At 44.7% G+C, this 13,795-nt stretch overlaps 1 protein-coding gene across 1 annotated transcript in view; it reads left to right on the top strand.

Moving 5' to 3' along the window:
• GCN1 (GCN1 activator of EIF2AK4) overlaps nucleotides 1-13,795 on the top strand; it is a gene marked incomplete in the record, with an annotated part of 2,100,248 nt that overhangs the window by 1,278,313 nt on the left and 808,140 nt on the right. The window contains 2 exon segments of the mRNA XM_044068902.1: nucleotides 7,525-7,704; nucleotides 8,177-8,397. Coding sequence (XP_043924837.1) covers nucleotides 7,525-7,704; nucleotides 8,177-8,397 — 401 coding nt within the window.

Raw genomic sequence — 13,795 nt, 5'->3', positions numbered from 1 at the left:
GAAGATAATTTTCTTGGGAGCACTGCTGGACACAGCATCCCAAATGGCCTTCCTATCCCCAGAAAAGCAGAGCTGGCTTCCAGAAGTCACCTCACTGCGAGGGTGTTCTTGCAAGCATTGGGGTACTTGGCATCTTGCATCCTTCCGATTCCTCTGCCCAGGCTTCACATGAGAAAACTTCAGTGGTACCTAAAGAGTCTTTGGTGTCAGCATTCTCAACCTCTGGAGACCCCTCTCCCTCTGATCCCCTGTATAAGAGCTGAGTTTCTCTGGTGGGCAGGGGCCTGTGCCCAGAACAAGGGTCTTTTCTTCACCCACCACCCAACTGGGCAGACCATTACCACCGACGCCTCAGACATAGCTTGATGCGCTCACCTAGAAGGCATGTGCACCCAAGGTCTTTGGGATGCCCAGCACCTTCCCTTACACATCAACCAGAAGGAAATTATGGCAGTACAAAAGGCACTGACATCCTTCAAACTCCATCTCAGGCCAGGGGTTCACCTTATCAAAACAGACAACACCACAGTAATGTGGTACATCAACAAACTGGGAGGGACCAAATCTTACCCTCTGTGCAGGCTAGCCATGAACCTCTGGTTGACAGCCTCTTCTGTGGTGATACACCTGATAGCCCAATTACCTACCAGAGATCAACAAAACCTGGCAGACCACTTGAGCAGAAACTTACTGAACCCCCACGAATGGCAGCTCCACAGAAAAATCTTTTTGCAAATCACTCAGGCGTGGGGGACTCCGGAGGTGGATCTCTTTGCTTCACACCTCAACCATCAGCTGAAAAAATTCTGTACCAGGGAGTATCGCCACCTAGCGTGAAAGGTGGATACCTTGACCTTTCCCTGGAACACCCTCTTTGTGTACGCATTCCCTCCTCTGCCTCTTATTCCCTAGGTACTGATCAAAATAAGGGAGGAGAGACCAGAGGGCATCTTCATTGCTCCAGATTGGCCCAGACAACATTGGTACCCCTTACTGCGCAGCCTGACCTTACAGCCTCCCAGGCAGCTTCCTCCTGATCTCAGACCTCTTAACTCAGGTGGGGGGAGATGCTGCACCTAGACTTGCAGACTCTCAAGCTATCAGCATGGCTAATAAGGCAAACAAGGGGCCCCTGTTAAGCAAACATATCCTAGACATTATCACAGAGGCCAGAAGGCCCAGCACCAGAAAATCTTATGCAGGAAAATGGAAAAGATTCTGCTCTTGGAAGCCAGTCCAGAGGGGGCAATAACTCACAACTTTCCATCCCTCATATCCTGGACTACCTAGCAGAGCTACTTAATTGTGGACTGTCCTTCTCCTCTATTAAAATCCACCCATCAGCCATTTCAGCTCAGTTTGTTACAGAACAGCCCATTCTCCCATCCTTTGATTAAACAATTCCTCAGAGGGGCTTCTAATATCAGTCCTCCCAGAATGCCACCCACTCCAGCCTGGGACCTGAATTATGTTTTGGAAGAACTAACTTTGCCACCATTCAAACCTGCTGCTTCAGCAGAACTAAGATACCTCTCCTGGAAGACTGCTTTTCTCCTAACTATCACCTTAGCCAGAAGAGTTTCAGAACTTCAGACACTGATGGCCATTGAGCCCTTCATCATCTTCCATGCAGACAGGGTCTTCCTGAGGACTAAATCCCTCCTTTATGCCCAAGGTGGTATCTAATGTAACTCTCAACCAGGCCATATATCTACCCACCTTCTTTCCTAACTCTCAAAACAAGGGGGAAAGAATTCTGCACTCACTAGATGTGCACGGACAGCTCAGATACTATCTGGACCCTATTAAACCCTTCAGGAAAACAGACCAGCTACTTATCAGCTTTTCCCCAGGGGCAGAGGGGAAACCCATTTCCAAATAGATATCACACTTTATCCATTTCTACTATAGATTGCATGGGAACCCCCCCCCCCCTTAATGCTATTCGAACCCATTCCACTAGGGCAGCCTCCACTTCCACAGCATTCCTCAGAGGTGTTCCCACCAGGGACATCCTGGAAGCTGCCACCTGGACTTTTGTCCGTACCTTTACCAAGCATTACCACCCACCTCTGTTTTCTAAAGCTAGTGCAGGGTTTGCCTCTGCAGTTGTGCAGGGCATGCTGACCCATTCCTAGGTCTCTTACTAATCCTACCACCCTTTTCCTCAGCTTTGGGAATCCGCCCACAGGTGATGACTGCAGCAGTGAAATGCGAAGAACATAGTACAGTTCATAGGTTCATACTAGGCTATCTGCCCTAGGGCATTTATAAGCCTAGCCAGAGTGTGTTTGGCTTTCGCCACCCATTTTAAATTAATTTTGCTATGCCCTTTTTCGAGGTTAGTATACTGTGCCTCTGTCTAACAGTGACACAGAAGTGAAACCCGGGGTAAACCTACGATCTCCCACCCACTCATCAAGATTCCTCTTGAACAGAGGAAATGAGGGACTCTGCCTAACCTGGACTGGGATTTTATTCCAGAGTGAAGGGAGCCTCTGGGTTATGAATCTGTCCCTCCAGCATGTCCTATTTATTTCAGTGCTGAGGTTCAAGTCTCTCGATCGCATAGCTCGATGGGATTTGGATTTTCTGAGGTGCAGCATGTCCATTAATTCCGGGTTGGACATGGCTTTATACGTCAGGCACAGATCGCCTCTGAGCAGGCGGTATGCCACTGGGTAGAGCTGGAGTTTCTTTAACCGGGCAGCATATGGCATCTGTTTGAGCCCTTTGATCCTCTTGGTGAGGTACTTTTGGGGTCTTTCCAGTTGCTGCAGTTGTCTGGTAAGGGACATCCCAAAAGGGGCATTGTACTCAATTATGGGCCTGATGAGTGACCTCCCCTGATCTAGATGTGAATTCCTTCATGATTAGGTGGGCTATATAAAATGTTTTTCTAACCACTTTGGCCACGTGGTTGTCAAATGAGAGATTGCTATCAACTTGGGTCCCCAGGTCCCTAATTACTACTTCGTACTTAATGGATTACCACTTATGTGGTAATTTGTGGGCACTTCGTTTTTGCCAAAGGGGATGACTGTACACTTTTTGGCGTTTAGCTTGAGGCCATGGCTCTGGCACCAGTTGTCTGTTTCTATGAGGCCTTTTTGGAGGATGCTTGTGTCGGCTGGAGAGTCGAATATGGCGCCCAGTTTGCAGTCATCTGCTAACTTGGTCAGCCACAGTCCTTCCGTGTTGGCCTGTACCTCTGAGAAATATATACCGAACAAGAGAGGTCCCAGGACTGAGCCTTGTGGGATGCCACTTGTAACTGGTTTGGAGTCTGACATGGCTCCAGCAATTCTAACTATGTGGGTTCTGACCATGAGCCAGTTTGCAACCCATCTAGTGGCATAGGGGTTTATATTTAAGCTGGTGAGCTTAACTATAATGCCCAAGTGGGGTATTGTATCGAAGGCTTTTGCGAGGTCCAGGTAGGCTGTGTGGACCACCTTCCCCTCGTCAATGGCCTTGGTGACTGTTTCAAAGAAATCAACCAGGTTTAAGAGGCAGGATCTGTCCTTAACAAAGCCGAACTTTGTAGGATCCAGTGTCTGTAGGTCCCCAGTATCTTTATTTATAAGGTCCATGATGATCCTTTCCATAGCTTTGTAGACCAAGCTAGTCAGGCTTATGGGGCGATAGTTTCCAGGATCCGTTGAGGCACCACCTTTGTGGAGAGGGACCACCGTTGCTGTACGCCACTCTTTGTGTACACTTACCATAAATGTAGATGTTCCGAGTGTATTCACTGTTGCAGTCCTGGTTTCCCACCCTCCTTCCCCCTTATATCTTCATTCTTTAGGGAGACATAAGTCTCTGATGGTGGCTTTTAGCCACGAGGGCCACCTTTACCATATTTACTTGGGCCTCTGACTGGTTAGGGCAAGAAAAACTGATGTAATGGCATCGGCTGCCTCCCTTTATAGCACTGATAACCTGATGTCAGGCAGTAGTCGACAGCAGTCAATGCAAAAAAACATTGACTCTGGTATTCTTGCCGGCCAAGGGCTACCACAGCAGGGATAACCCACAGGTGATGACTGCAACAGTCAATACACTTGAACATCCACATTTATGGGAAGTGTACACAACTGTACTTTTTATTTAGACAAAACTAAGTCCATCAGAAAATCCAACAAACTTTGTATCCTTCCACCCCAGAGCCCTGGCCAAGGCAGTCTCCAAACAAACCATTTCCTGCTGGATCAGGAAAACTCTTTGCTTCTGCTACTCCCACCACAGCAAGAACCTGCTACAGGGAGTAAGAGCTCATTCTACCAGGGCCATGGCATCCTCCAAAGCATTCCTCAAAGGCCTGGACACCGCCTCCATTCTGGAGGCAGCCACCTGGTCCATCATACACACTTTTACCAGACACTGCAAATTGGACCATGTCTCATGAGCCAGGGCAGGGTTTGGTAGGGCAATCCTGCAGGGCTTTCTGGAATCTGTTACCTCTTCCTCCACCCTTCCTTCGTTCTAAGCTGTGGCACTCTCCCACACTAAGAATACTGCAATATAGAAGTAGAAGGACATAGAATAGTTGTGTAAAATTTTACCATAACCATAGCTGTCCTCCTTTTCCATTTTGCAGTACCCCCCCCCCACACTTATCCCCCTTTATTCCTTTGGAACTGTGTAAAGTGCATGCTCAGCCACCCCCAGACTAATAGACTAGCTAGCAAAATGGCACTTTGCACCTCTTGTGGACATCATTTGGCTCTCTCTACTGGACTGTCCGACTGGGCATTTAAGTTATGATGTCTGTGCATGCAGATGTTACATTTATGCTCCCTGGTTTATGGCCCTACATGTGACGTCCCATGCACCTACAGCAACCAGGCTTAAGCTTTTGTATAGGAGCCAACTTACGGGTCGCCTGAGGCAGAAAATCCCTCACTAAGAATACTGCAATATGGAAAAGGACATCTATGGTTATGGTAAGATTTTACACAACTATTTTCTCTTACCTCACAGCAAGGAAATGCAGTGGTGCACCCAAGCCTAAGAACACTGAGGATGAAGGCTTGGATCTTTTAAGCTGGATCCTTTTGAAGGAAAGGCTATCAGATGATTTGATTTGAGTCTTGTAAGAAACCAGTCGACTGAGCATCAGAAAGTCGTATGGAAAATGTCTTGATGTGGTGCTGTAGGAGGTATGATTCTGTTTCACAGGTTCTGCCTTGGGCTAAACGTTTGCCATACCCAGTGGAGTTGTTGACCAGAGATTGGTCTTTTACCTGTGTTATGGTCCACCTCCAAGGTTGTTTGTGTTTTTGCCAGCAGATCTCCTTTTCTCATCGTACAGCCTTTTGCATGATTTCTTGAAACTTTTTCCTCATTTTAGGTATTGTCTTATGGTACAAAGGTAGTGTCAAAAGATGACTGAAGGAAAATGTCTAACTGCGTGCTCCATCCTCTGTTGCAGACTGTATTGCTCCACTTCTGACTCACTGAGACCTTTTCATTTCCCTGAGACTACATGGTGGGCTTCTTAGCAAATGGTCATAGTCCAGTCTGGTGTGTTAAAAGAGATTCTTAAGTTCTTTTGACAAAAGGAAAGCAGTCCAAGTTTGTATATGTAATCAAACACATCCAGGATGGAACTGAGGCAACCCCGTTAGAACTGTAGCCCCAAAACAGCACTGAAGGAACCCCTATGAGAGCTGTAGTCCAATGATAGGATGCAAGTCTGTGCTGAAGTCTGATATGTGCACCCTTCAACTTTTTAGAGGTTTGTATTTTTGCATGAAAACTTTGTTTTTTGTGGTCATCGTTTTGCCTTGTAGAATTTTGAAGTTCTAGCAGGCTTTTTGGTGTCGGCATCCTTTCATAATTTTTCATCAAAAGAGACAGCTGCGTGCTGCACAAACCCAATTTCTTTTCTCTGGTATTTTGAGATTTTATGATGATTCAGGGAATCAGTTTAAGTGACTATATTTCAGATAAGACACAAGAGAAGCACATCTGAATACCTTTGTTTTTTGGTGTATGCTTGGGTGATCTGACTTGACGTTTGTGTGGTCGGCAAAACAATTTTTTTCTCCATCTTCTTGCACAAGACAGAGCAAGTATGCCAACTGCTGAGCAGAGTTTTGTCAGTTTAATTGGCTGAGTTCATTTCTTACTGTTAAAAGAAAAAGTGGATAAACACCTTCCTAGGTTAGTGCAATTCCACATTGCTAGACAGTGATTCTGTAGAAGGTTGAAAGCATGTCTCAATCCAGAACTACCTCAGATCAAAACGCATGTTCACCAATCTTTAGAATATATTCAGAGCCAGAGTGGCCCTTATCAGGGCTGTACTTCATGGCCTTCTGTTATAATTAATTCTCCCTTTGTTGAATTAGTGCTTAAGACTGTCCAAGAGGAAGAAGGGACTTGTAACTGAAAGCATGTTTGAGGAGAGTAATGTAGAGGACTCTGAGTCGTAGCTATTTATTTTTGGGAGCACAACACTTGGAAGTCCTGCCTTCTCACCCAGCGTCACCATTGAATATGAGGAAGAACTGGTACCTCTATGTATTTGTGGTCCTTGGAGCCACTCCCTTGGCTCATTGGTCTCTCTCCTTTGGATATTACCATAGGAATAGCTAGGAAGAAAGAGATATAGTGCTCCCTGAACCATTCCATTATTGGAGCAGTTGAGAAACCATTGATGTTTAGAAAGGCCCCCTTGTGAAAGAGCTGCAAGTTCAACATCAGCATCACCAAGGAGTGCCCCCTCATAGTGGGAATGCACTAATTCTAGGAAAGGGCCCCTGGTGAAGGAGCTGTTAGTACAATATCACCGAGAAGTGCCCTCTTGTAGTGGGAACGCACTAATTCTGGGTAAGGGCCCCTCATGAAGGAGCTTGTTAGTGCATCACCGAGTGCCCTCTTGTAGTGGGAACACACTAATTCTGGGAAAGGGCCCCTGGTGAAAGAGCTGTTAGTACATCACCGAGGAGTGCCCTCTTGTTGTGGGAACGCACTAATTCTGGGAAAGGGCCCCTGGTGAAGGAGCTGTTAGTACAAAATCACCGAGGAGTGCCCTGTTGTAGTGGGAATGCACTAATTCTGGGAAAGGGCCCCTCATGAAGGAGCTGTTAGTACATTACCGAGGAGTGCCCTGTTGTAGTGGGAACACACTGATTCTGGGAAAGGGCCCCTGGTGAAGGAGCTTGTTAGTACATCACCGAGGAGTGCCTCTTATGGTTGGGTACTAAGAAGAATAAAGGACCTGCTGAACAAGAGGTTTCTGAAGATCTGTGTTTGCTGTATGTACATACATAACATTGTCACATTTGCAGAGCATTTATGGTTACATTTTCTAATGAGGAAAGGAGAGCAAGGAGCGTGTGCTGCTGAAGTGACGTCATAATGTGTAGTGGGTGTTGTAGCCGGATAGCAGATCTAACCTCGGTATGTTGTGAGCTTTAAAGCACATTAACTTAAATGCTACAAGTGAGTTCATTGTGCAAACACATTCATGTAATATGAAATAGGAATGATTGAGTCTTTGTTTTTGGGTTCTAGGTTCTGTAGAGCTGCTGGGCGCCATGGCATATTGTGCCCCAAAACAACTGTCCTCTTGTTTGCCAAATATTGTTCCAAAGCTCACAGAGGTGCTTACGGACTCGCATGTCAAGGTACAGAAAGCAGGGCAGCAAGCTTTAAGACAAATTGGATCTGTCATCAGGAACCCTGAGATTTTGGGTAAATACTTCCATGTTGCTAGCTTCAATGCTTTGTGCATATCTCTACCTGTCTTTGAATTCACCTAGTTAGTGTAAATTACTTTATCTGTACATTCTGTCTGAGTGTGTTTACAGTGATTTGTGAATACTTCTTATCCTCAAATTGCATATTTTTTACTCTGTCTTCTACTGCTTTGTGGTCTCTTGAATGCTTTCTAACACTAAATACCTTTTCTCTTTATTTTTTCACCTTTTGAAGGCTCCACTTAACCCCGTTGTCTTTCTCTCTTTTTTCATTCCTCAGTTTTTGCATGCCTCACTATCACTGCATTTTTTCCTGTTTGACTGTCAACCCTTACCACAATTGTTGCTTATGGTTGGTTTATTTTGTTTTCCTTCAATAACCGTACATAACTGAAGTTTAGGTTATAAGTATTGCAGTGTCGGTGATGTCTTTAGTGCTGTAGTGATGCACTCTTCTTTCTTCGCAGCCATCACACCAATCCTGCTTGATGCCCTCACCGATCCATCTAGGAAGACGCAGAAATGTCTGCAGACTCTGTTGGAGACCAAGTTTGTCCACTTCATTGATGCTCCATCTTTGGCATTAATTATGCCAATTGTTCAGCGGGCCTTCTTGGATCGCTCTACTGACACCAGGAAAATGGCTGCCCAGATTATTGGGAACATGTACTCGCTTACCGACCAAAAGGTCTGTGTCTCTTGCACTTTGGATAGATTTGTAGAGGCTAGAGAAGATGGTAGTCCTGTATTAGCATGGACGTGTTGCAGAAGAAACTTGAGAAATACACATGATTTAACTTTTGCTTATGTGAAACTTAGCTTTGCTTCATTTGTGTTGAATGTTTTGTCCTGTTTTCTAAAATCACAGTGCAGGCATATGTAATATTTGTCATGAATGTATACCACTGTATACCAAAAGCCCTGTCGAGTAACTGTAATTCTCATTATGTTTCGAGGTGGTAATCTTAAAAGCAGATATATAGTTTGGTACATGAAGTCCTTGCTACAGTTTAACTGCTTTTAAGCAATGAGGAGCTTGTTTCTTTTGCAGTGGCTATTAATTTCTATACTTTTGGTGTTAAACACATGGAGGGTGCAGGTTAGTGTAAAAGGACCGTAGGTGCATTATGAACTTGCATTGAATGTATATGTGTTGAGATTTCTGCACCTAAAAATGAATGCTGCTTTCTCATTTGCATCATGTAAAGTTTAAAAGTTAAGATAACTCACCCTAGCCAAAACAAAAAACAAAAAAAAAAACAGACCTATCATTTGAGAACTAGATCGAGCTTTTAAGTTTACTGCCTGCCTGAGCCAGGAATTTTACTGATTTATGTATCTTTGGTTTTAATTCTTACTAGCGTAATTTGTTTTCAGTCTGTCTGTTCTCAGAGCAGTTCCTTAACGAACTGTTTTCCAACAAGCGGACAGAACTGTTCAGGGAGTTTGTCAGCTTATTTCGTCTCTGATACCACTGGAGATGTGCCATTGCTGGCAGTTTAGAAAACTGCCTTTACAAAAGAGGAGCGAAATCTCCCGGCCTTAATTCTCTTCCACCTTTGGAAGAATTGAGCCCAGGCACTTTTCTGCTTGATATTATCTTTAATAAGTGTTTTGTTTTTCCTGAAAGTTCAAGAAAATTTCTCAAAATGGTTGTGTGTGGTACTGAATTCTCTTTGGCCTTTTCATATTTTTGCAGTTTACACATTTACTTTCACAGTTTGTCCATTCTCATATTGCTGTTTTCATCCTGGTCGAAAGCCTGTTCAAGTGCGAGTGTAGCCAGAGTATGGTTTCCCTGAAGGAATGCTGAACTCTATGCATCCTGTGCCTGATTGGCATTATCAGTAAGGGAAAGAGACTCCACAGATGATTTATGTAATTGCTGGCAACTTCTTGCCAGTTTTCTCATGTGAAGGAAGAATGGTTTCAGCTGAGGACTACTCATCCGAGAGGTGACATTGGTTTGGGAGCAATGCCCAGACTTTCACAGAATGTCTAGATTTGTGCCTCATATTTTTCGACTGTTTTTCATAACATTTTTGGTTTTCTGTTAAATCATTGAGGGTTGACATTACTAAATGACAGACATTTGAGTTTCAGATTTTATATCCTTCAGAAAATATGTGCTGATGCTAGAAGAGCATGTTTTGCAACTTTCTAAATTTATGAGCGTAATATTTAAAATCTGCCCCCCCCCCTCATTATTTTTGTCTTTGTCCAGATATTGTGCTTAGAGGTTGGTTGAGAGGCTTGTGTGGAAGCAAGAACAAGTCTTCACTTAGCCTTGCTGATCCTTTGTAGATGCTTCATCCTTTTTGTTTTTGAAGCCAGAAGATGATTCACTAAAAACACTGTCAGTGTGGGTGGGTAATAAGTCCAGTAGTTAGCATTATCGCCTCACACCAAGAGGTTCTCCGGTTCGATCCTCGGCTGAGGTGCCTTCTGTGCGGAGTCTGCATGACCTCCCTGTGGTTGCGTGGGTTTCCTCCCACATCCAAAAGACATGCTGCAGGTGGATTGGACACTCTAAATGGGCCCTAGGTGTGCATGCGTGTGTGTGTGTGTCTTCTGTGGGAAGGTTGGGTGCCGGGCTGGCAACTCGACACTGTAAAACTCCACTGCCAATCATGAGCAGACAAGTGATCCGCTGTGGCGACCCCTAACCGGGAAAAAGCCAAAAGAAGAAGAATTTGAGAAGAACTGGCCTCTTGACCTTTTCAGCACACTGTGACACTGGCGCTGTTCACCACTATTAATTTAGTAACCCTAGTGATTTTTAAAGGTCGAGAAGGTATGTGGAAGGGGGCTCTGTGGTCCTAGTTCTGTCTCAGAACAGGTATCGGAGCTCCTTGATGTGTTTGCTGCTGCTTTCTCTTGAAGTCCTTATGGAGAATTGTTGGAGGCTTTTTCACATCACAAGGAAATGACCATTGTTTGTTTGAGATATTCCACCCCTTCAGTGATCTCACCCTTGTACTCTTTTGTATCAGTGTTCTTTGAGCTCACCAAAACCTAGACTGGATTAGTTGAAAAGTTAACCACCCAAAGGGCCATCTCATTTCGTAACAGAGCATAACCTGGTCTTTTCTCTATACATGGATCTCATAAATAAAGACATAGGGAATTTGCAGACTTTGGATCCAACCCAGTTTGGCTTTGTCAAAGGCAGATCATGCCTTTTAAACTTGGTTGACTTTTTCGAAACCGTCACCAAAGCCATTGATGAGGGAAAGGCAGTCCATACAGCCTACCTCGATCTGGCTAAGGCCTTCGATACAATACCCCACTCGGGTATCATTGAAAAACTCATCAGCTTAAATGTTAACCCATACATCACAAGATGGGTTGCAAACTGGCTGAGTGACAGAACCCACAGGGTCAGAGTTGCTGGCACCATGTCAGACTCAAAGCCTGTCACAAGTGGTGTCCCACAGGGCTCAGTCCTGGGCCCACTCTTGTTTGGCATCTACTTTTCCGAAGCACAAGCAAACACAGGAGGGTTATGGCTGACAAAGTTTGCAGATGACTGCAAACTGGGCGCCATAGTAGAAAACACATCTGACACAGATATCCTTCAGAAGGGTCTCACAGAAACGGATAACTGGTGCCAGAGCCACGGCCTAAAGTTAAATGCCAAAAAATGCATAGTCATACCCTTCGGGAAAAACAAGGTTACCCCTAGCTACCAAATAGGTGGCAATCCACTGAGCACAGAAGAAGTTATCAGGGACCTGGGGACCCAGGTTGATAGTAGTCTGTCATTCGACACCCATGTAGCTAAAGTAGTTAGGAAGACCTTCTACATTGCCCACCTTATCATGAAGGGATTCTCATCTAGATCAAGGGAGGTCATAGTCTCCCTTTACTCATCACTCATCAGACCAATGATCGAGTACAATGCCCCATTCGAATGTATCTGACCCGACACTTGCAGCAGCTGGAGAGGCCACAAAAGTTCCTCACCAAAAGGATAAAGGGTCTCAAAAATCTGTCCTATGCTGCCCGACTGAAAGAACTCCAGCTCTATTCAGTCGCCTACCGCTTGCTCAGAGGTGACCTTTGCCTAACATACAAGGCCATGTCAAACCCAGATTTGTTGAATATGCTTCACCTCAAAAAATCTAGATCCATCAGAGCCACAAGGGCGGGAGACTTAAACCTCGACACGGCTATTAATAGGACGTGCTGGAGGGATAGATTCATCACCCAAAGACTCCCTATGCTGTGGAACAAAATCCCGGTACATGTGAGGCAGAGCACCTCGCTGGCCTTGTTCAAGAGAAATCTTGACCAATGGATGGGAGATCGCAGATATACCCCAGGGATTACCTCAGTGTCACTGCTCGACAGAGGCACAGCAAAATAATGGGTATAGTTCCCCATACTAAAGGGGTGGCGTAAGCCACAAAACGATGGGCTAGGCTTGTAAATGCCCTCGGGCAGATAGCCTAGTATGAACCTATGAACCTATGAACATGGTATGAAGCCCTTTCTAATGCTAATGTTTTTTCCATTTGAAGAAGAGAAGTCCGACTTGAAAGACACAGATTGCCAGCAAATTGCTAGAATCTTGATGTTGTCCAAGTCGTCCCTCACAGGAAGGAGCATGCCATCTCTTCATTGTGATATGATTTCTGACAGCATTTCAGAAGGATAATTGAGCATGTGGACTTTAATTGCTTCACCTTGAAATATGTGCAGTACTTTGATCTTCCAGAACTGCAGCTCAATGTGGTTTGTTTTCCTCACTTGGAAGAAATATCCTGTGACTGGCTTGTATGTGTTATAGGAAGTGCATGTCCTCAGTTTAGTTGGTCTGCTTGGGCTAGCACCCCTGCATCTGCCTTCTTCTGACCTTGGCTACTTGTGTTAAAACCAGCTTCACTTGTTGACTGACCATTTCTAGTTAAGCAGTCCATATGCTTGGATCTGTTGGAGGTGGAACTGAGAGGACATGCTTAATTTTAAGTTTTGCATATTGTTGACTGTAATACACACTTCACTGGATACTGGTGAAGTTTCCAAATATTCAATTGAAATGAGTTTTTAGTTTTCATGTTGCAGAACCACAAGATCCTGGATAATTGTGGGTGTGTGGTATGCTGCTAGTCACCCAGGTCAGAGTTTGGTAGCATCGACTCTTAGGACAGTAGCATCCTGCTTTATGCTAAGGTGGGATACATATATTACCTGTATGTTGGTTACTGTCAGGCAGCAGTTGTTTAATACCCCTTTGTCTAACGGTAGTTGACTGGAAGGTAGATATCTGACTTTTAAGAGTAACAATGAGAGAGGATGGGATGTCTTTTCTGTCTGCCAACTGTTTGACATGAAGGAGAGCTGCATAGTCTTTAAGGATGGAGATGCAAAGTGTGAAGTTTGAGCAGCCTTTTAAAGCTTGCAGCCAGCCACAAGCAGCAAGAGAGTCTGTCAGAGACCCTGCAGCAGCCAAAGACAACAACCCCCCCAAAAGGATGAAACCTGGGATGTTTGCTAATTTCCACACTCCTCTTCCACATACCAGGGAATTTGTTGCTAAACCTTGTTATTGTAGATGTTTATCATAAGGATCACTGCTGCAGTACCACCAAACACCTCTCAGGTGCAGCACTAAGAAGAAATGTCAAGAAAATTAGTTGAAGATAGACATCTGTTAATATGGCCTGACCTCCAGAGCTCTGACATCTATTAATGTGGCCTGACCTCAAGAGCTCTGACATCTGTTAATGTGGCCTGACCTCCAAAGCTCTGACATCTGTTAAAGTGGCCTGACCTCCAGAGCTCTGGACTCCATAGAGCGTATCTGGTCTCCTTACCATGCAAGCCATATCAGTGATGTGGTCAGTAGAAAAAGAACAGCAGCCTGTGACATTTTTAATCCCTTTGTTTTCATATACAATGGTCTGTAGTCAGTCCATTGCTTTGCCCTAAGGTAAGTATCAGAACTGGGAATTTTTTCTTCATTTGCTTATCTTGCCCATGGCGATGGGGTCGAAAATGGCCCCGGCCTTTGCAAACTTGGTCCTCAGTACTTGGGAAATGGAGACATTAATTCACTTAAGAGATTTCAACAAAGTCCATCT

Source organism: Protopterus annectens, chromosome 4.part0, assembly GCF_019279795.1.
Source record: "Protopterus annectens isolate FY-2018-M chromosome 4.part0, PAN1.0, whole genome shotgun sequence".
In the NCBI taxonomy this organism is placed as follows: domain Eukaryota; kingdom Metazoa; phylum Chordata; order Ceratodontiformes; family Protopteridae; genus Protopterus; species Protopterus annectens.
This window is presented reverse-complemented; position numbering and strand designations above follow the sequence as displayed.